General features: G+C 37.5%; 2 protein-coding genes, 1 long non-coding RNA gene and 1 pseudogene across 3 annotated transcripts; 2 read left to right on the top strand and 2 right to left on the bottom strand.

The window, feature by feature from the left end:
* Positions 1 to 3,170: 3,170 nt before the first annotated feature.
* On the bottom strand, positions 3,171 to 4,619 carry LOC122066546 (polyadenylate-binding protein 8). Its single transcript, XM_042630364.1, has 2 exons — positions 4,530 to 4,619; positions 3,171 to 3,482 (listed from the first exon to the last, which is right to left on the bottom strand). The coding sequence occupies exons 1-2, from the start codon at positions 4,617 to 4,619 to the stop codon at positions 3,171 to 3,173; spliced, it is 402 nt and encodes a 133-aa protein (XP_042486298.1).
* A 6,344-nt stretch (positions 4,620 to 10,963) lies between these two features.
* LOC122066545 lies at positions 10,964 to 11,808 on the bottom strand (annotated as a pseudogene).
* Positions 11,809 to 12,685: 877 nt separating this feature from the next.
* On the top strand, positions 12,686 to 13,582 carry LOC122066547 (ethylene-responsive transcription factor 1A-like). The gene has a single exon (XM_042630365.1). It carries the CDS (start codon positions 12,686 to 12,688, stop codon positions 13,580 to 13,582), a length of 897 nt encoding a protein of 298 aa, XP_042486299.1.
* A 4,356-nt stretch (positions 13,583 to 17,938) lies between these two features.
* On the top strand, positions 17,939 to 18,909 carry LOC122066542. Its single transcript, XR_006136395.1, has 2 exons — positions 17,939 to 18,366; positions 18,454 to 18,909. It is a non-coding gene; the product is annotated as an uncharacterized LOC122066542 (long non-coding RNA).
* The last annotated feature ends 3,890 nt before the right edge of the window (positions 18,910 to 22,799 follow it).

Genomic DNA, 22,799 nt, shown 5'->3' with positions numbered 1-22,799 from the left:
TGTTAAAGATAATCAAATTAAAATTGCCCAAAACTAGGGGTGTCAACGGTCCGGGTCGGTGCGGTTTCGGTGTGAGTTTGGAAGTGACCGAAACCGACCCAATAAGGATTTATCGGTTTCGGTCCGGTGTCGGTTTCGGTGCGGTTTGGGTTCGGGTTGGTACCGGTTTGGATTTATTAGGTTCATTTCGGTTTGGATCGGTTTTTTAAACCGGTATGGAGCCATTAGGAAACAACCAAATGATGAATTGTTGAACTTCGATTTCTTAAATCGATTTGTAACCGGGTTGGTTTTGATTTTTGGTCTAGTTTGAATTCGATTTTCCATACAAATGTATACAAAACTATTCAAATTTTAATTTTGAACTTCGATTTCTTAAATCGATTTGTAACCGGGTTGGTTTTGATTTTTGGTCTAGTTTGAATTCGATTTTTCATACAAATGTATATAAAACTATTCAAATTTTAATTTTTTTAATGAATTTTGGAGTGTTTCGGTTTCTTACCGGTTTGTTTCGGTTTCGGTCCGGGTTTTGAGCCGGTTTCGGTTTGGTTTCGGGTTCATCCGGTTTTCGGTGCGGTTCGGTTTGGTTTTGGGGTTACAATACTTGAAACCGAACCGAACCAATAAGGCTTCGGTTCGGTTCGGTCCAGGTTGTTATCGGTTCGGTCCGGCCGGTTTTACCGGTTCGATTTAGGAATTGACACCTCCTACCTGTGCCTAAGCACAAAAGGCAACAAAATGACACCCCTATCCCCATGAAATCCAAAAAAAACCACCCCCCAGATTTCCATGTTATCTCCCTCATTGACCCCTTGTTGCACAACGAGAGAACAATCTTTTCTTCTTATTTTATATTAGGATTACTTCCTTAATTATTCAAGACAACCAGCCGCACCATTTTTTAGTAATTGCGAAAGTGGAATAATTCAAGTACACCATTCAACAATGGATAATTTTATATTAGGATTACTTCCTTAATTATGTGAGACAACCAGCCGCACCATCGTTTTTAGTAACGTGCGAATTTACTTTAGTTTTTTATTACTTTCAAACTTTATATTTTGTGTAGGACCCACAACAGATGGGTCCCGTATAACAACTAATTCTCTGAGATTGCCTGTTGCACACGTGAGTAGGGGTGAAATAGGGTCGGATTGGGCCGGGTTTCTTAGAACCCTAATCCAACCCTAGGTCCTCAAAATTTAACCCCCAACTGAACCCTGTTGGATTCATGTTCAGGCCCAATCTTGTCGGGTTCATTCCAACCCAACCCGACCCTAATTGACCCTGTCAGGGCCAAGTTGGGTTGGGTTAGGCTAGGCTGGATTGGGTTGACCCTGACATCTGCAATTGTTGGATTAACCTTGATTGACCTGTTTTTGCTACTCATATCCTATACATTAAAAAATTATAGAAAAATGAAATACCAAAAGGAGCCCTAAATTATAACATAAAATTTGATAATTAAATTTTGGGTCGGGTTGGGTTGAGGTACCAAGCCAGCCCTAACCCTGACCCAGAGTTGGGGTTTTTCAACACTAACCAGTTTCAGGGTCAAAAAAATTAGCCCAAGCCTTGTTCAGGTTTAGGGCGAGCCAAGACAGATTCGAATTGTCAGGGCAAAACTTTCACCCTTACTCGTGAAGTTCTCTTGAACGGCTTACTTGATATGGAAAAAGGTAGATGTGCTGTAGTCAAAGTCAAAATGAGAAAGTAGGCATTTTCAACTGTTGCATTTTTTTCTCCTTATCCATTTTTCGGACTGTTCAAAAAGGGATCCATATGGAATTAATTGACCATTAAACTAACCTAATTACACTAAATTTGCTTAATCTTCATGCAAAAACAACAGTTAAATTCCATTATTTGGCTTTTCAGGTCTGAAGCTCTAGGCTGTACATACGGTTGTCCTCATCACTAAATTTCATTCAAAAAAACTAACAGTTTGAATTGTTGGTTTTTTACTTTTTAAGGGAAAAAACTACCCTCTTGCAGCGTTTGTACAAATTGTTGTTTTTTAACTTTTTGAGGGAAACTATTTTTTACTCCGTAATTGGTGTGACAAGGAAAATATTCATGTCGGCTGCGTAAAAATCCCATGTGGCCATGTCTAACTTTAAATATATTTTTAATTTTATTTCATACGTTAAAAAACAGAAGAGGCAAATTAGGATACTAGATTGGAAGGTGACCTCTAAAGTCATAGAAAGACAACTATTGGCACCCTCTAAACCTTCTTTTACTGGGAATTTCTTGGGAAGATCTAAACACACATCACATTGGATCCTCAATAGTAAAAAAAAGTTAGATGACTCAAAACGTCAATTTTAAGGATAATTTACAATGTCGCTTCCTAAAAAATACCAATATTAGAGGGATATCTTCTCTCTTTCATCAAATTAGACTTAGACCCTCTGCCGTCAGTCAGCTTTATAGAATATTTTGAAATGTCACTTTTACCCTTATGAGTAAAACATTGATAAATTATTCATTTTCATTTTCCCAAAAATGTCCCTCTACCCCTCTTTACCCTCTCTTTCACCAAATTAGAGAGAGAGAGAACTATTATTGTGGGTTTTCTACAACCGAATATGGTTGAAGAAAAGGAGACTTGAATACATGGACTCCCAACCATCTTCGGCAGAAAACCCAAATTCACTGAAACTTGAAGTAATACCCTAAGAACCTAAACCAGACAATCAGTCTGGAATTTTTGATAACAATGAAGAAAGGCAATTCTTCTAAGAAGTTGTCTACCCATCAAATGAACGTCTACGCATCAGAGGTGAACGAGCAGTGCCAATCTCAACTTAGCTTCAAAAAAATTTCCCAACTCCGATTGACTTGATGGAACCATGAACTGATAAGAGAAGATGTAAAAAATCAAAATGAAAGAAACCTGTTAGATTTGTCGGTGGAGAACAAAGAAAGCCAATGTCTTTCTCTACATACTTCTCCTTCTCGATTTCGTCAGAAGATGGTGATCGTCTTGCTTTCATCGTTCTTCTGACTGGTTTTCCTTCGGATTTGTTCAATGGTTTTTTTTTTTTTTTAGCAAAACACAAATCCAGTTATCTCCGGACCAAAGTAAATCAATAGTGTATCATAAACACCCTTCAAATAGTTTATTTAAAATCGAGCAAATCAAACTTATGTCAAGCACTCAGTCAAGGAACAAGGTTGTCACCAAGCGACAGTGAGGCCAGTTGGTCAGTTGGACTGCTTGCCTGCTTCTGAACATTCCTCAAAAGCTCCATGGCCTCTGCGACCTTCGCTTTCAAAGCTTCTGGACGGATCCAAGACTTGAGCAAATGCAAGACCTCTGTCTGGTCCATCTCCAGCAGCATTCCTGTCACTTTAGCCACCATTTCATGCTCAAGTTGATCAACTAGCGGGTACAGACTTTCACCCGACATCGTCCTCTTTTGTTCATGTGTTGCATTTGCCAAGGCAGAAGCCAAAGCACTCATAGGAATAGGCTATAACATTGTAGCGAGTACTGAACATTCCTCAAAACCTCCATTTTGTATATTGATGAAATAAGACGATCCTTAGAATATTTAGAAAAAGAGGATTTCACCATTTCTAAGCATTTTCCTCCACTTGTTCTCGAATCATATATGAATAAACGATCCCCAAAAAAATCCTGAAGATCGCGACAGTACACGAAGGAGAAAAAACCATGACAAAAGCCAAAAGAAAACAACGATTCTCGAACACAAGCAAAGAATTGTTACTTCAAAGCAAAATTCTTGTCTCCACCATTGAAACACAATCAAGATCCGTTACAGAAAACGAACCATCAAAGAGAAACTAAGTCGCTTTCTCCATTACAAGCATAGATTTGGCTCATTCTCGTGAGGAATCACAACTTTTTCCTCTGCAACAAAACAGATAATTAGGGCTTCGAGTCTCTCTCTCTCTCTCTCTCTCTCTCTCTCTCTCTCTAGCACTGTGTCACTGTTGGTAGCCTTTCTCCTTCACTGCGCATTCGCAGCCGCCGTAGATGCCATCGCCGGAAGGGGTTGCAGTCGCCGATCTAAAAAGGGAGATCAATCTTCTCCAACGTTTTCAATCGATTTTGGGAATTAATTCTTCAAGGGAAAATTTTGGTACTCCCTTGTTTTTAAGGGTAAAATGGTATTTAGAAAAAATATGAACTGCTGATGTCTGTATTATGGGTGTATTCTGTAACGCTAATCGACGGTAGGTGGTCTAGGTCCAAGTCCAATTTGGTGAAAGAGAGAGGGTGTCCCTCCAATCTCCAGGGGATGGCGTCGTAAATTACCCTTCTAAAAATCTATCTAGAAACAATCTAAACTATTTAGGCTTTCTTTGGTTTTATTTATGTTTCTATTTATCTGATGTATTTTTATTTCTATAGATGTTTGGTGTGATTTATGGTCCTCATTTCTATTTAATATAAATTCAAATAAATCACAAATCACAAATAACCTAAAGGTCACGTGCTGTAATTGTTTAAAATCAAGGGTAAAGAAATAATTTCCTTTCTTTTTAATAAATACCTGTTCTGATTTCTTCCACATAGAAAACTGTCGTGAAATCATACTCTCGTTCTCTCTGAACTCTGCAAATTGGTTAGTGAACGCATCCATCCGTAATGGATTGCACAATCTTGGGCATTCACCTCAGTTGCCGCTGGTTCATCTCTGTTCTCCTCATCATCCCGAAACTGTTCAAACACTTCCGCTATGAAGATTGACTCGTCAACGATGGTAAGCCCCTCCTGGCGGCGTCATCGTGTCCTTCCAGTACGGCAACTCTTTCCCTTATCCACTTGTTGTCTCCTCCGTCATCTACTACTGCTGAGGCTGTTTGGAAAACAAATAGCATTAATATCAAGTCACCGATCGATCTATATAAGGCAAAAGGACTACTAATTTCTCATTTTTCATTTGGGTTTGTCTTGCTTTTGATTTTAGATTGCTTTCATCTGTTCCTTTTCAAAATCAGATTTGGGGGCTAAGAAGGGTTCGTCACTCTCGTCGTTTCCTTTAGAAAGAAAACCCAACACCATATGTATCCTCATCCTCCCTCCATGCATGGCTCTGCTGGTGGCATTTTTTCTCCAACCTTTGAACATGAAGGGTATAACAGAAATGAGTGGGCATGATTACTTCCAAGGGAGTTGGGTTCATGATGCCTCTAATCCTCTTTACAATAACAGCAAATGCCCAACCAGAAATTTATATTGCTTGCTGGTTTTTTAAGTTTTTATGTCAAAAGTTTTGTGTTGATAAAGGGCATCAAGTGTTCGACGAAATGCCTCAGCCAAGATTGGTGTTATGCATATCAGTCATGTCGTATCTATTGTGGAAATTGCTTTGAAAAATAAGAAAAAAATACAAATACAAATCATTCCAAAGAGAGCCTTAATCATAATCAATTAAGCCATGAAACAGGTTCTGTTTTTTAGATCATAAATTTTTGTATAAATTATTTTCAATAAATAAGAAAAAAATACAAATACAAATCATTCCAAAGAGAGCCTTAATTAATCAATTAAGCCACTGAAAAGTTTGACCTTTTAGATCATTTTGGTGACTAAACTAAAGACTGAAAACATTTTGAATCATCACCCTTAAGAAAACTAAGAAACACCAAACTCGATTTTTAACCCAAAGTCCAATCATAGTATTATATTATTATTGGTGAAAAGATCCTCTAATCACCCTTAGTGAAAGAAAACTTAATTCAGAAAGGTTTTATCTAAACATGTATGAAACCAATAAACAATATAAAAGGACTCTCAGCCAGTCAACCTTTCCAAACTCGTAGTCCCAAACAGACCCAGGCTTTATTAAATATAATCTGAAATGTACCAACACATCCAAAGAGGAAAGTTGAAGGATTCTCACCAGACCATCAACCCTTGATTAGTGGTGTAGTAATCTCAACCTTTTTTTCTTTTTTTTTTCGTACAAAGTTATCTGAACATGAATACTAGAGGAAAGCACCTCTTTTTAAAGAAATATTAATATTAATGTAACCTCGGATAAAAATAAAATTAGTCTTAATGTAACCAGGCATATCTAAAGTGAAGTTGTTTGAATAAGACAAAGATTATGGAAAATTATATGAATATGAAATGTATGATAATGACACAGGAGGAGAGGTTATTATGTGTATGGTCACACATGGCAGTATCCAGTCACCGATGAGATAACAGTTTTATGGTTGTCCTTGTTGGCAACTCGGCCACGTGGCGGTGATGACGTGGCCAGTTTGGGTGACGTGGATGAAAAATGATGACATGGCAGTATCCAGTGTCACCGATGAGATAACAGAGCAGCTTGGTATGCATGGAGTGGTTTAATACATCATTAATAGGTGGTGCGGGTTTCTGGGTCAAAATTGGCAAAATTGGCCTGTTTACGATCGAGGGCATTTTCGGCAATGAAAATGACATTTTTGGAAGATCGGTTCTTCATGAAAAATATATATTGTAATTTTCCTAGTCCAGTGAATTTTTTAAAGGAAGCGTTCTACATGTCCGATACCGTGTGAAGAAGTTACGGCATTTATGGCAGTCAAGGGCAGTTTCGGCATTGAAGATGAATTTTTTAAAGGAAGCGTTCTACATGTAACAATACGACAAAAATACAATCTTTCCAACGCACTTCGTTTCATCGCATTCCGATTCCGTATGAGAAAGATATGTCATTGGAAAGGTGTAGGGGCATTTTGGTCTTTTTACATGGATGATTCAGATGATTGAGTCTTCTGAAAAGTCGTAGAGCATCCAGTTAAGATTCCAACGCACTTCGTTTCATCTCGATCGGATATCGTATGAAAAAGTTATAAGCGTTTCCGTAAAGTCGGTTCGAAAATCCATCAGTTGCTCCCGGTGTTGGGTGGATTTTTCGGATTTTATTTTTGAAATTCGAAGGGCTTTTGTGTAATTTAAAGATTTTGAAGGTCTGGGTTGCAAGGGGTCTTTAAGCACTGAAACATATGGAGGCAGGGGCTTGACTGTAATAAAGAGGAGTAAAGGGAAGTGAAATGGACGGCCAAGATTCGACCACGTAGGCTTGATGCCCATCCAAAGGCTGCTGAGATTTTGGTGTGATATGGACGAGATAGATGCTTGCGCGTGGGATTTGATTGGTTAGATGCATAATTCTTGATGCACTGGCGCTACACTATATCAAGGTATGTTATTGTGTTTCGCGCGTGTATAGAAAGTATAAAAAGGATTCCGATCTTAATGATCTCATGAAATCTGATTAAAGCCATCATGGAAGATTCGGATCCAACGGTCAATATGCATTTTCACTTTTGTGAGTGGGAGACAAGCTCCCTTAAAATCCGGAAAAGCAACCAATCATAGATCGACAACACTTCTGACGATGTCAGCGCCTACGTCATGATGACGTCATCGAGATTCAAATCTAACGGTTTGGATCTGTTGTCCGTTGGTTTAATCGGACGGCTTGGATTATAAGATCTCTTATATGAGATCTACGGTCAGATCTCGCCCCTGTTGCGCGCGCCGCCGGTGTAGCCTACGCCACCCGTACGAAGATTTCATTTCGGGCTATCTCATTGCTCCAACTTCAAAAGGTCATATCTCCCTCATTTTAAGTCGGATTTGGGTGAACCAAGTTGCAGCTTCTTCGTTTTTTCAAGCCCTACACCATGGAAGCAAGAAAATTGGATTTTGAGTGAAAGAAGCCTACGGTTTTGGTAGGAGAAGCTTCCCCCTCTTTGTTGGTCCTTGAATGAACATACATTCTTGATGATAAATGTTCTTAGGCCATTAAAGGAGGTAAAAGAGGTGGTTGAAGTGTGTTAATGGTATATTAACTCAAAGCCAAGGAAGAAGAGAAGAAAGCAAAGATGTGTTTGCTTTGAAGAGCAAGAAGCCAAGGAGAGAGAAGGTGTGAGCACCAAACTTGTCAGTACAAGTTTCCAGTCATCCCAGGCAATCGGTTGTGAGATTCTCTAACCTTTGATTTTACATTACATGTATGTATGTATGTTAGGGTTAGTTGTGGATGAATGTATACATGCTAGGTTAGTTGTGGATGAACTGTAAGCATGCTAGCTAGTTGTGGATGCATATGCTAGGCATAGCTTGACTGTAGGGCATTGATATAAGCCCAATTTAATTGCATTATTTATTGTGTGCTTAGTGGGTGCTCACCGGGAGTGGGTGCTACACATTGTATCGGCACTACGAGTGCCATCTCAGCTTCGGCTTGAGAAAATTGGGTGTGGGTGCTCCCGACTGTGGGTGCAGTCAAAAGTAGTGTATTGAGTAGGTACGAAGCCTTTACAGGCACTACTCCGGGGATGTAGGCAAATTGCCGAACCTCGTAAAAATCCTGTGTTGTGGGTGCTTGTTGTTTGCATTTTATATTGAAGTACGTGAAATGTGGAATGGGTGTGCACACTTGGAAGTGCCTATGAGAGGCTGAGTGTGCATACGACTGTGTACAAACAGGGACAGGTATATCAGGTTTTTCTTGGCCAGACATCAGATAGGTTTTTGGGGATCGGAATTGGACTCACTGATTCACCCCCCCTCTCAGTGACTGCCGGGTTACAACAATAAAAGGGATGCACCATAGACTTTTGTCCATTATCCAACAATTGTGTGCATGGCATCATGCATGGTTGTGTATTAAACATTTAGCATGATATAATGATAAGTCACAACTAATTATTTAAACCCTTTCATACTCTTATCTTAAAGAATTTTTGAGAATTACAAAAAGAACAATTACGAGAACACATCAAGTTCAAAATACACCAATAAAGATATCATTCATACAACCCCATATAAGAAATAGGACAATTCAATTGATTGATTATAGCATCAATGTACCTGATTTTAATTAGGAAAAAGCAAAATGCTTCTTTTAAACTTGACCTTTTTTTTTTTTTTTTTTAACTAACGACGAATATCCAGGCTTTCGGCCTAACTAGTCTCACGGGCTCATACTGACCTCACAATCTCATGGACCGGGTCATACCGGGGTTGAATGAGAATCATTCAACTTTCACTGAAAGCAATAAGGAGTACTAAACATTCCCGTGTAAGTGGCCCAAGATATATCTAGTGGGACTCGAACTTAGAACGTCCGAATTTATAACTCGTATCAAGTTTGTTACTCATCAACTACGCAACCTCCTTGGATTTTTTAAACTTGATCTATCTAAGACTTAGAAGATAGCTCGACGGTTTGACATTGTTCATCTAAAAACGTACTTAAAAGATGATCAAGAATCAACTTTTCTTTTAAGTGCACTGATGCTATGCACCGTTAGGTCCCCACTCCCCACCCCTTGGGCCAGTGGGCGTCCACTTCCCGTCCGAACAACCATAATGGTGGGTATATTTATTTTGACAAAAAAACAAGAGAATTTTGATATAACCATTCATAAATTAGCTGTAACTGCAGAGAGATTGAGACCATGTAGGGTTAAAGCTAAAAGAAAAATTATCCTTTGGATTTGCAGTAGCGAAATCCTAAGGCCCCAAACGAGTAAGGAGTAAGTCACCCAAAAACAAATGGAAAATAATCCTCTGTTTTTCTAATCCTTGTTTTTCCTTGTTTTGCTCCCTGCAGAATACGACACATGGACAATTTTAAGACCAATGCATCGGATGTAATAATTCTCACTCAACCTTGATCATTGGATCCTCTCTGTTGTCCACGTGTCGTGCTCTACAGGTAACAAAACAAGGAAAAACAGGGATGAGAAAAACAAAAGATTTTGATCAAAAACAAATATCTAAAGAAAAATATCTAAAGATAGAGAAGACAAAACGACAGATGGAATCATCTAACTTCGGTGGAAGCAGACAGTTACATATAATAGGTTGCATAGAGAGGGAACGAGACAAAACTTGTGGGCCCCACCACCTTACTCTCTATAATCATAATCGACTAGGATCTTATCTCCTCCACTCCAATTCATTTTTGGGTCATCCTTATGTAACTGTCTCTCTCTCTCTCTCTCTCTCTCTCTCTCTCTCACACACTAATAGTTCCACACCCACTGCTTTCTAAGGGGTCCATCTATGCCTATAGGGCTGTGGGACCTTTTCTGTGGACCCCAGCTCTACGTTACCACATAGATCCAATCGGCGATCAGAGAAACGAATCGTACGAGAAAATAAAAATTGATGGCTCCAGTTAACACTTCACTGATCGATAAGCAATTTTCGATCATTTCTAGCTTAACACTTGTCCAACAGTTAATGGAATAAGTGTCAACACCTGAATTATTGGGTCCCAACTCACCGACATGTGAGCCTGTGACGCCATCCTTCGTCCTTCGATGACTTGACTTTTATGCCGCGATAAAAATGAAGTAGGGTTAATTTATTATCATCCCCTTCGGGTAGAAATCGTCTGAAATTCTCATCTCATACAATTCTATACAATTCCACCTTAAACGGTTGATACGAGTAAATATTCCATATCTACGGTTCAGATTAATCAACCATAATACAATGTTAATCAATCATAATACAACCATAATACAATCTGAACCGTAGATATGGAATATTTACACGTGTCAGCCATTTAGGGTGGAATTGTATGGAATTGTACAAGATGAGAATTTCAGACGATTTCTACCCCATCCCCTTCACTTGGCCTAGAGTACACGGTTTTTTTCAAATTGTATGGTTAAAATGATATTGTGAAATGATAACACGAATGAAGGGCTTGGTTGGATTGTTTAAAGGGAAAATTACGTGATTATCCACCGTTGGATTTACTTTTACAGAAATACTCACATTGGGTTTAACTCAACAGATTTATCAAAAAAAACTTTGTGTATTACAAAAATGACCGAAACAGTGACAATCGTACATACACCTACGAGTTGGATATGTACATCTTCCAATCGGTAAAAAAATCCCCGATTTTCATTCTATACTTTTGTACAATCGTCTCTTTAACTTCTGATGTTCAGCTTCAATCTAGGCATTAACCCGATCAAGTCTCCGAATTATTATAGACGCCTTCAAACCTCCGTCATTGATGAATCCTTCCGCCATTCGATACCCAATCTCTTTCCCCTTCTCATTATCCGTCGCCGCAACTGTTGTAGGCCCTGTGCCACTAATTGTACACCCGAATGCTCCTGCATCGATTGCAACCTTCTTCACAGCTTCCATATCCCAGGAATCAGAGGCGCTTGTTTCGGCTCCACAATGTTATCCGACGACAATGCCGACCCCAATACTTTCAAATCCCCCTGCAACACAGATGCCACAAGCACCCCTGCTTGGCTACAATTCCGTATATGATGTGACATCTCAATCTATGTTGGCAACACATCCCTCATCTTCTTCTCTGAGCTTCAAATTCAGGAGTGACGAGAACAAAAGACAGCTCCTTACTAAACGGAAAACTCAGTCGGATCAAATCAAGCAGCTCGTAGCACCCATGATCGCTCGTGCTATGTTATCGGCATGGTAATCTGAGACCTTAGCCTCCGATTCCAGCCTTGCAACAACAAGGTTTGAGCTAGACAATTTTCGACCAAAAATCAGCCACAACTGTAGTGGCGGCACTTGCATGCACTGGATCTGAGACCGCTCCCTAAAGGTAATCCTTTCTCAAGAGAGAGCGATAGACCAACCGATCGTATCCCAAGCATTTTCATGGCGGAGATCACCCCAACTCCGGCTCAATTTAAGAGAGGATCTTTGTTGAGCCTTGATGAACTATCTCGGACGCTATTAATGAAAGAGATTGAGATCTCACCTAGACGAATGTCTGAATCAACTCATAGAGATGCGCTCAATGATGGAAGCAGCATAAAAAGGAAATTTAAAAAAAAAAAAAAAATTACCAATGAGAAGATGATGCATGCCCAACTTGTAGACATACTAGAGAAGGTGTACGACTGTCACTGTTTTGGTCATTTTTGTAATACACAAAGTCTTTTTGGATAAATCTGTTGAGTCAAACCCAACTTGGGTATTTCTGTAAAACTAAACCCAATACTGGTTAATCAGGTAATTTTCCCTTGTTTAAATTAAGTGATCTGTGCCAATATTGGTTGAGAACCATATATATTCAATATTTTTTTTAAATCATAAAAATCATATGTAGTAATTTAACGAAAAATAAATATTGATATTAATAATGATCCAAATTAGTATTAATGAAGATTGATACCAATTTAATATCATTAAAAAAAATAGATTACTAAACTCATGATGATGGATGAAAAAAAAAATAATATTTTTGATAATAGATGAAATAAAAAAATAATATATTTAAGTGATTCAATACTTATGAATTTAAATAAAATTTGAGCATTCAAAATGAGCAATGAAAAAAAGATATAAAAGTTCAAAAGCAGCAAGAAAATATTAGAAAAAATAAAATAATAAAAAATAAAAAATAGATGAATTTTAATAAATATAGGTAGGGGAGTGATAGTAAATTTCCAAGAAATAATGACACATTAATTACAATATGGAAAAAATTATAAGTCACGTGACTTAAAAAACCCCTCTAACCTCGAATCCCTCCCGTCTCCACTCTATACACTTGTGGACGAAATTTCACCAAGAAAAAAATGCATGCGCCAGCCTTCCTTCCCTATATAAACCCTCGCACCTCTCCATATTTCAATCGGATAGTGTCTGCTCTCAACCTGTGAGACTCATAAACGAAAAATAGAGACAATGTTGGGTCTTGAATACGAAGGATCTGATTTCGCTCTTCTTGAATCGATTCGAAGGCATCTATTAGATGAATCGGAATTATCGACAACTCGTTCGATGAATTTGACGGTAAGGAACTCCAGTAATGCTCCAGTGTATTGTAAGGGATCCAGTTCCAGTAGCATTAGTCTCTTCCCTTGCTTGACTGATAACTGGGGAGATCTGCCATTAAAGGTGGATGACTCGGAGGATATGGTGGTCTATGGTGTTCTCCGTGACGCCGTCAATGCTGGATGGAATCCGTCCCTGTCGGCGGACTCATCAAATACCAGTAGCAGCGGCGGCTGTAGGGATGTTAGTGATTTGACTGATGTTATCGTTAAAGCAGAGTCTCAAGAGACGACTTTTGGCGCCGTATTTCAGGCCAAACTGACGGCTTCGGCTTCGGCTTCGGCTTCGGCTTCGGCTTTGGCTTCATCCACTGTGACTACTGCATCATCGACGGCACCGGAGATAACTTCAATGACGGCACCAACTGCGGCTCCATTGAAGCGGAAGCATTACAGAGGAGTACGACAACGGCCATGGGGGACATTTGCGGCGGAGATCAGAGATCCGGCGAAGAATGGCGCTAGCGTTTGGCTTGGTACGTTCGAGCTGGCTGAAGACGCTGCGTTGGCATACGATCGAGCTAATCACAGGATGCGCGGATCCAGAGCTCGGCTAAATTTTCCGCTTCGGCTCAGCTCAGTCGATTCCGAACCGGTTCCTGTAACCTCGGCATCGGCGTCGTCATTTGTATCAGACAACGGGCCTCCTAAGAGGAGGAAACGAGGTGTGGTTGCTTCATCTGCGGTGACAGCTCAAACTGGGTTAGAAACAATGAGCCGACCGGCTGTGCTCCATGGCATCTTGTAGGACCGACCACTTGGATATCGCGAGCAGCTTTTGATGAGTTAATTATATATATATATATATATAGAGAGAGAGAGAGAGAGATATATATATATATATATATATATATATATATATATATATATATATATAGAGAGAGAGAGAGAGAGAGAGAGAGAGAGAGTGTGTCCATATGATCTGAATATAAGATTAAGATTTATGATTGATTAAAGAAAAGTTTCTTAAAATTAAGAATCTAACATGTGAATCATATACCTTTTAGTGGGGAAGGAGATGAATGAAGATAACACAGAGAGGAACTCTAATTTAAAAAGAAAAAAAAATTATATATATATATATATATATATCCAGTTATCCACTTTTAAATTCATTTTCCATTGGAGTTTTATCGGCTTCTTCAGCCACAAAGTAGTTGGATAGTATTATATTGATAGTGCATCAACAAGAAGTCAGGGCCAAGAAAATTTTGCTAATATAGACATCAATGAGTTCTATGAGAAAACATGAATCAAATGAAATGGAGCAAAAGGGAGAAAAACTATTTTTGAATTTCTGAAACAAAGCTCAATGAATTATGAACTACACTGCTATCCTAGTGTTATTCTATTTTCACACTTGTGTTACTCTATTTTAGTGAAAATAGAACCAAAACATTAACAATTGGATAAACATAAATGATAAGATTTTGTTCAACTTGTATTTTGTTCTAGGTCACTTAGAGTGATGACATGACCAATCTAAATTGCTTGGGTGGATAATGTGCCTTTTGGATTGAACAAATGTCAAATTCATATTTCAAAAATCTAATACAATGATATGGATGATCATGGATGAGATGTTTCCCTTGCAATTTTTTAGTTATCAAACAATCTTTGATCCTTTCTAAATCTTTGTTTTGCCACGTGGGACACTTCATTTGGCTTGAATGACGAAAGACATCAGTATGTACTTGTGTATCAGGAAAATTGCCAAGTAGTAGTCATACGCTATCCATTATGGTAGGGTATTACAATGCCTCTTATAATACCTGCTCTAGTCAGGTGGGGGGAGGACCTAACTTGTTATAATGTTATTTTATATTTTTATGTATATATTTAAATAATTTTATAATATTAAATAAACAGGAAACAAGCATTGAAAAACCTTATAATGATATTTTATATCATATTTTGTTGAAGATAAATATGATGTGAAAAGAGGGTGGAACTTGGAGCAAGTTGCTCCATTGTGACAAGACAAGGCTACGTACATTATAACCCTCCTTGGACCCTGCACTGGTAGGAGCCTCACGCATTAGGTACGTCTTTTTTTGTTTAAATAATTTTACAGTGTTAAATAAATGGCAAACAAACATTGAAAATTATTTCAAAATGATAACTTGTAAAATATTCTCACATAACATTTTTACAAATGAAAGTTTTACAATGTACTCATCACTCCGAAGTGACCTAAACCATTGAAAATGTAAGGAAAAACCTCTATAAATAATCAGTCATATTGTTGAGTTGGATTTTTGAATCACAATTTTGATATTTGACCAATCTAAAAATACAATATCTACATCAATAGTTTCGAATTGACCATGTCATCACTCCAAGTGACCCAAAACATTATAGAAGTTGGACCAAATCAGATATGATTTTCCATTTGTCTTTATTTTTGTTTTGTTTTTACCAAAACCGACAACCATTATCAAAAGAAGGAAATAACCAACTAGATAGCAATGCATTCATTCATTGATCTTTGGTTCAGAAATTCAATGTTACATTTTTCTTTCCTTGGCTCTGATTTATGATTCAAGCTTTCTTTTAAAACTTATTGACGTCTTAGCTCAGCACAAAAATCTAGACAAAGCTTACACTATTGTTGATATGATCTAAGGTATCTAATACCAGTGACTACTGAATACTGATTTACTGTATACCTCACAAGAGACCAAGAGAGTGGGTGAGTACTGAAATTAATAGGTGATCATAACAAGATATTTCTTGTTTTATTTTTTTTATATTAAGTATTCGTCACTATCTCATCTTCTCTTTATCTCCTGACCTTCTACGAAGTGGTTGGTTCATCTGTTAAATTCCTAAAGTTTGAGAAATCTGCTTTAATTAATCATAAATCTTATCCCATATTCACCAAATGGTCATTTCACACTCTCCCTCCATGGTCTCTCTCAGGCCAGGCCTTGTTTTCCCAACCACTCCTTTTCTACTTACCCTTAATAAAAATGTGGATAGAAGATGTGATATGCGGAAAATATCTCAATTCCATAAAAATATCTCAATTCCATCAAAATATCTCAAGAAAATATCTCCATTATAGAAATAACTGACCAATATATGACAAGGTGACCCCACCTGATGCCCAACTCCTGTCGGCTCCTTGTTTCTATCCCTCGGCTGGAGCAGCTGCCGCTGAAGTTGACTTATCTTCCACAGCCAATGATGCAATAGATACTAGTCACAGGCTCACAGCTGATGAAGCCGAAGCCGAAGCCGTTGGTAGCTGCACTTGAAACACATACCCAACAGAATTTATGCTAACCGCTATCAAATCACTGAGTCATTGTATGGTTTTTCATTGTTTTGTATGCCATTTATTTTACTTGATAAAACTATACTTTAGGATAAAAATAAAATAAAAAAATGATGAGGGCGTATTTCCTGTGGTGAAACATGACTGTGTCACGCCACTGTTGTAGGGGCCAATGAAAGTGCATGAATTATATATTTTATGAGGTGGAACAATGATTTCGTCACCTATATCTCCCATGTGTCTGAGTGTGGGGGGAACACTCTTCAAGAAAATCGTTTTTCTCAAAAAATTGAGTCATTGTTAGTTTAATGGAGAAAAATTAAAAAAGATCAAAGTGGTGAAATACTTATACTTATTACATACAAATTATTACAAATATGAGTCTTTAGATAGATGGATGAAAAATTTATTAGATAAGTTTTTTTTTTTTTGATAGAATACTAGACAAGTTCTTTAAATGCAATTATTATTATCTACTGAATGATCGCTTAATTTTTTCTCATCCCACTCACTTCTAAAATCTTTACAATATTCATGGAAAAGTTGATATTATATTTATCTTTCTTCTCCTCCTCCCTTTTCCTTTCTTTCACATAGAATTCCTCCTCACCTCCATTCCTCTTTTTCATACTAAATTTCATGCTACTAAAAATTACATACTCCACTATTTTGTTCACGTACCTTTCCTTGTCTACCCAACCCTCAACATCTTGTTCATTTTCATGTATTTTTAGATAAATGAATTATGCCACGCACTCTCTAGTTTGGATGATCACAACTTTGGTATGTAAGACGATTTGGCCTACTGCCCTCCCTATCAATAATATTTATTTTTACCAATGAAGGGGGAAAAACACATATAGAGAACCCACCCTAATAAATTTTTTACCTTTTTTTTATCCATCAAATAAATGAGGCCTTTAAGAAGAGGATTGGGATGCCTCCCACTCCAACAGAGCAAGCAAGTAGCAAACACGGGAGAGAGGGGTCGTCTTGAGTAATGGGCCTTTTTCACTAGAAAGTGGAGATAGGGAGAAATAGTTGGGCAGCCCCCAGTGTGCTTGACTGTTCTCAGTTATATATGATAATTCTATAAAATATTTTTCTAATCAAATCCGATCTGAATTATACAATCTCTATCGTGGTTGTAAGAGCCAAGTATAGACTACAGGCATTGTCAAATGGGATCCACAAATTCATATAACATATGGGATACATCTAAGCCACAAAAGATGGCATTCGAGGGGCCAAGGAAAATTTTAAGGTTCAACTGCAGGTAAAAATTGTCAAAGCAAATCTGTTAAAGGCGTAATCTCTCTCTCTCTCTTGATATATATATATATATATATATAATTCTTTGGAGAATACCACAAGTATAAGAACATCTTCTCTATTTTATCAAATTAGACTTATACTGCTATTGTCACTGTTAAGGAATATACTTTATATACTGATGTAAATAACAATATTTTATTTTAATATCAAAATATTCTTATTAAATATGAGGGAAAAGGTTGGGTTTGCCACCGATATCAAGTATACTAGCACCCATTGTGTCTATCTCTCTCTTCCCTTTTTCTAACATGACCCTCATATCCTTTCTGAATGATACTCTATCATTTGTTCCTATTAGTGCTATCCGTTAGCATACTTGATATCGGTGGCATATTTATCCCCCTCCCTAAATATGAAGTACTTCCAGTACCCTTGTAATAAGTTCCTATTTCTTTCACCCAAATACATAGATTTGGTCCCCATTCCTAGACCTCATTCCATAGGCGATTGTTCAAAGCAGCGGTGAGGAACGGCGATGGACGGCAACCAGCAGGACCTCGCAGTGACGAGATGAAACCCCTTTGTGCTTGAATAGTGAGGGTGGTCTGGAGGTGCCGTCGTCGAGGGTGGTCTGGGAGCAGGTGAGGACGGAGTAGCTGGCCATGAAGCCAAGGATTCGGTCCAGCATCATGGAGCATTTGGGTTTTGGGTGGGCAAGTGAAGGCCGATTTCCGAAGGAGAGACCTCTGCCCCAGCACAGGCCTCGGCGATGAACTCCGGAAGGTCGAGGTCGATGGCGGATTTCAGCACCATGGGCAGCAACGAGAAGGTGGCCTATTGCATCGCATACAAACATGCTTCCTACCCCTGTTGCTTTTCCAGGCTGGGCGGCCTCGTCTCCACCTACTCCTCTACTGACCCCATGATGTTGCTGTGCTGGCTTTTTTGCTACTTGACCAATTGGAAATCGAAAAAGTGTAAACATGAAAATTCCAAGATGTATTTTTTTTTTCTCATTATCTAACTGCGCCAATCCTTATTTCTGTGTACTAAAATATTTACAGGTTACCCATATAACCTGGACTTTGATTCTGGGGCTCTGGCACAGCTGCAACATTTCTCCATCAATAACCTGGGGGATTCCTTCATTGAGAGCAACTACGGGGTCCATTCCAGACAATTTGAGGTTGGTGTTCTAGATTGGTTTGCCGTCTGTGGGAACTAGAGGAAAGCGAATACTGGGGATATACATTACAAATTGTGGGAAATCGAAAAACTGAAAGCACACCTCCACATGTTCTACAGTAGAATGGCTTCTTATTTTTCTAAGATTACCACTATATTTCTTTCCCTTCCTCTCTGCTGTGAATCCTGTGTAGTTCTTATAGGTTAAAGAAAAGACATCATTTGACCATGATATAGGTGCAGAGTATGATTTCCCATTTCGTGGTGATTTGGTCGGTGGAGTTTATATGGTTTGGCATGTATTTGTCGTTGTTAGTCCTAATGCCCCTTTTTGACTTGAAGAGTAAGGAGCTACATTTTGCATTATAATGGGTGTATTTTATGGTTTATAGAACTCCTGAAATCTTATTGAGCAAAGATAAAGAATTGACAATGCATGACATCAATGGTGAAGCCATTCAACCAACACTCCCAAGAACAGGACATGTTAATGAAGGAACCTCTGTAGTGTATGGTATGTCTTGAGCAGTTGAAAGACATCTAGAGTATATAAAATAGTTTTGTGGGATTGGAGAAGTTTGGTAATTTATTGCTTTCCCCACCCACAGTCTTCCTGGAGTCATAGTTGGTTTTTTTTTTTTTCTTCCCTATGCACTTATTTTTCCTTCTGAGTTTCTTCTCACCTTGGGTCTTGCAATTCTAAAGTTGGAATTCTTAACAAGAATAGCTCGGCACCTAGGATAAATTGGAAGAAGTTTTGTTTCGCTTGATTTCTTTATTGGTATATATAAGCTTTTGATATGATCTGAGAATTAAGTGGGATTTCCTAGTGTAGGATTGATGACTAGATACAGCAAGGAGTTTGATTGATCAACTACGAAATTATGCACAAAAGAGCTTGCAATGGAGAAAGCTCGCAATGTTGCTTAATCTTTCTGTGGGAAAATAAAAATGTTAAATTTTATAGGTCTGTATTGAATAAAAAACTGAATATCAAGCCTTACTATTGTGCTATAGCAAACATTTTCAAGCCAGTGGTTTTGTTATAAGAAATTGTAGGCACTAGAGTTTGAAGTTATTCTTTTTTCCCAATCAAATTCCTTTACAACTTACTGAAATGGATGGAATGGGTAAAAAGATCTAATAATCAATTGAAACTCTTGTTGTGAGACACAACAATTGTTCTTTTTTTCTTTTCTTATATTTCACTTCTGAAAATCGAAACCAACTTGTGGAGTTCTGTAATTTCTCTCATCTACTCCGATGAACATGCTGAAATCTCTCCTCTTTTTGTTTTTTTTTTTTTTTTTAATATATATTTTATTTTATTTATTTAAGACAAAGAAGTTCCATTATCAACCTATGCTATATAATTTTTGTTAGTCTACACTAAAATGATCCATGATAAACCTGTGTTAGATGGTTTTTTCTGATCTCTATGCTGTAATAATTTTTGCTATTAGATTTGCATGTGATTGAGTTGGAACAATTTTTTGTTAGCCATAGTAGAGAGTATCTGAACCTAAACAAATTGTTTTAGGCTGTGTTTGGTAAAGAAGAAAAGAAAAGAAATGAAAAGAAACAAGAATCTAGAAAAGAGAAAAAACTGAAATGATAAGAAAATAATTAAAAAAAAAAGAGTATGTATGTTTGACTACTATATTAGAAGAAAAGAAAAGAAAAGTTTTTGTATTTTCTTATGTTTTTGGTAAGATTTTTTTTTTTGTTTACAGTAAAAAAAAACTTCAACATTCTCAAGGTGAATTTTGAAATTCAAAAAAGAATCTTTTCTTAGTTCAGGACATGCCAAACACAAAGAGAATTTATTAAACTAAGAAAAAAGTACTTCTTTTCTTCTCTTGGCTACCAAACATAGCCTTAGTGCATCCATTAATAGATATTTCCCCATCCCCATCCAATTTTAAGATGGTTATGTTTATGCGATTAGGTTGATTGGTTGCTTTATAGTTTGCATTGCTCTATTTTTTGTCTACCCACTGAGTGTTCTACTATTATGTGTGTTTATTTGTGGATGATAGATTAGGATGGATTTTGGAATTTATGTTGCATAAGACTATGTTAGTCCATTGATGTGTGTGCGAAGTGTAGGTTGTCATTGTTGGCAACTACAGGAGTTTCTAGTGATGCACAGGTGATCTGGTGGAGCTAGGGAAGTTAAACAACCAACTATATAATCTATCAACTGATAAGGGTAGTTTGGTAATTTGATAATGTGAGTGGATGGTATTTAGAAGCATATTACAATCATATAAAGGCTTTGGCAGTGTTTAGAAGCAGCAAGTGAAGACCCCATACAGTTAAAGTTTCAAAATCACATGTTCACGCAGTGGCAGTGTATTCGGATCTAATTTTGAAAGGCTTAATGGCAGATCTGGGCGGTGAATTCTAATGAAAAATGAAGCTCATTGAGCCATGATTCCAATGCAATTTGAATCTCATCATTTCAATGTTGGACGAAGAAGTTATGGCAATTCTCGTACAATCACACTGAAACGGAGCGAATTGGGAGAGCCCCTAAGAATTTAGAGAAAGATATTATTATTCAATTAGATTTGTTGTCGCTTGCTTTTTAGCATTTGTCTGAGTCTTTAGCTCAAAAAGGAAGAGCACTTGGGATTCCCCAAGAGAGATGGTGGTTCGAATCCATTCAGACTTATTGATTATTGAATGGATTTCATGTCTCATTTTATTAAATCTTATGGAATGAATGTAAAAATGACTATTGTAAATAACATTATAAAACTCAAAAGATTGGTGAATTTTTCAAAAGGGGGGCGGGGCACTTGCCACATGAGCCACTGTCCTGATAAGTTCTGCATACCAATGCCCTGACTTGAGTGGTTCATATGATGCCTCATCTATTATCCTAGTTAACTTTTTAAAAAATTAAAAACCAATGGGGTTTTTAGAGCAAACAATTTGATCTTGTTCGTTGAGTTTTTTTTTTTTCCACTTGTCACTTGTGCCAACGTATCAACTAGGAGAATTGTTTCAAATGTCAACATTGGATCCTATATTGTCTTTTTTATAGTCTCATTAAAATAAAATAACTAATAAAACAAATGGATTTTCTTGGGGAAACACAGATGGATCATCTATAATAGTTATATATAATTTTTTTTTTTTTTTTTTTTTTTTTTTGTAAAAATGTATAATTTCTTTCGGATTTAGGAATTAACCTCTCTATTGTCATAGAAAAAAGTATACAGACTATTGCCAGCAACATAGACTGGCACTATAAACTTAATTGGAACCATCTAATTTGTGGACTCTTCAAAATCAAATGGATAGGATTAACACATGGTTAAAGTTGACCCAGTTCAACCAAGGTTATCAAAATCCTTTGTTTTTCTCATCCATGTTTTTCCTTGTTTTGCTACCTGCAGAACACGACACGTGGACAACAGAGGATCCAACAGTCAAGGTTGGATGAGGATTATTACATCCGGTGCATTGGTCTCAAAGTTGTCCACGTGTCGTGTTCTGCAGATAGCAAAACAAGGAAAAACAAGGATGAGAAAAACAGAGGATTATTTTCCTCCCATCTGAGTGTGGTTGGTTGCATCCTACATAAATAAAATCCTGACAAGGGTTAAAACACTTGATTTTTGACCTTTTGAATAGAAGCAGCAAAGAGGATTTCGATACTAGACACATTGACAGCCAGCTTTCTCAGTTATGACTTATGAGTATTCCTTTGTTCTGGGAAGTTAGAAAGGCCAATGCTTTCTCTACATTTGGGCCATCTTGGAAACTTTTTCTCTTCATTCTTCCATAGCCTTGCAGCCAGAGACTTGAAAAGGGTCATCACATATGTTGCTACAGTGGTAACAATCTCTCTGCAGAATAAAAACAAAAAAATCAAACCCCTGAAGAATTTGTAAGCACACACAAGTGACAAGCTACGTCGATACTCTCAACCACTTCAACTGAAACCATAATGAGGAAAATTTAAACAATGGGGAGCAAGAAGATCGACCGCCATTAACATAGTATACAAACAAATATGAATCATAATGCTGGCCGCCCCCGATGTAATAAGAGTTTGGCAACCTCCGTACACACTGGAATTACGTCTTCTAGTATAAACGATTCAGATTTGAAATATTTTCTGATATAATTTATGGATGTCAACCAAAGAACCGCAAAGAAAAATTTAACTCGATCGAACGCCGTCTAGATAACTTTGCAATTAACTTTCATG

The sequence above is a fragment of the Macadamia integrifolia genome, unplaced genomic scaffold (genome assembly GCF_013358625.1).
Source record: "Macadamia integrifolia cultivar HAES 741 unplaced genomic scaffold, SCU_Mint_v3 scaffold2455, whole genome shotgun sequence".
NCBI classification, from domain to species: domain Eukaryota; kingdom Viridiplantae; phylum Streptophyta; class Magnoliopsida; order Proteales; family Proteaceae; genus Macadamia; species Macadamia integrifolia.
Note: the sequence above shows the minus strand (reverse complement) of the source record. Positions and strands in the feature narration are given on the sequence as shown.

What these genes read in the sequence shown, in the direction of transcription:
- LOC122066547 (XM_042630365.1), top strand. Translation starts at nt 12,686, where the DNA reads ATGTTGGGTCTTGAATACGAAGGATCTGATTTCGCTCTTCTTGAATCG.
- LOC122066546 (XM_042630364.1), bottom strand. Translation starts at nt 4,619, where the DNA reads ATGGATGCGTTCACTAACCAATTTGCAGAGTTCAGAGAGAACGAGAGT. An exon ending in TGTGGAAGAAATCAGAACAG is followed by an intron (nt 3,483 to 4,529) that starts GTATTTATTAAA and finishes ACAATGTTATAG; the next exon opens with CCTATTCCTATGAGTGCTTT.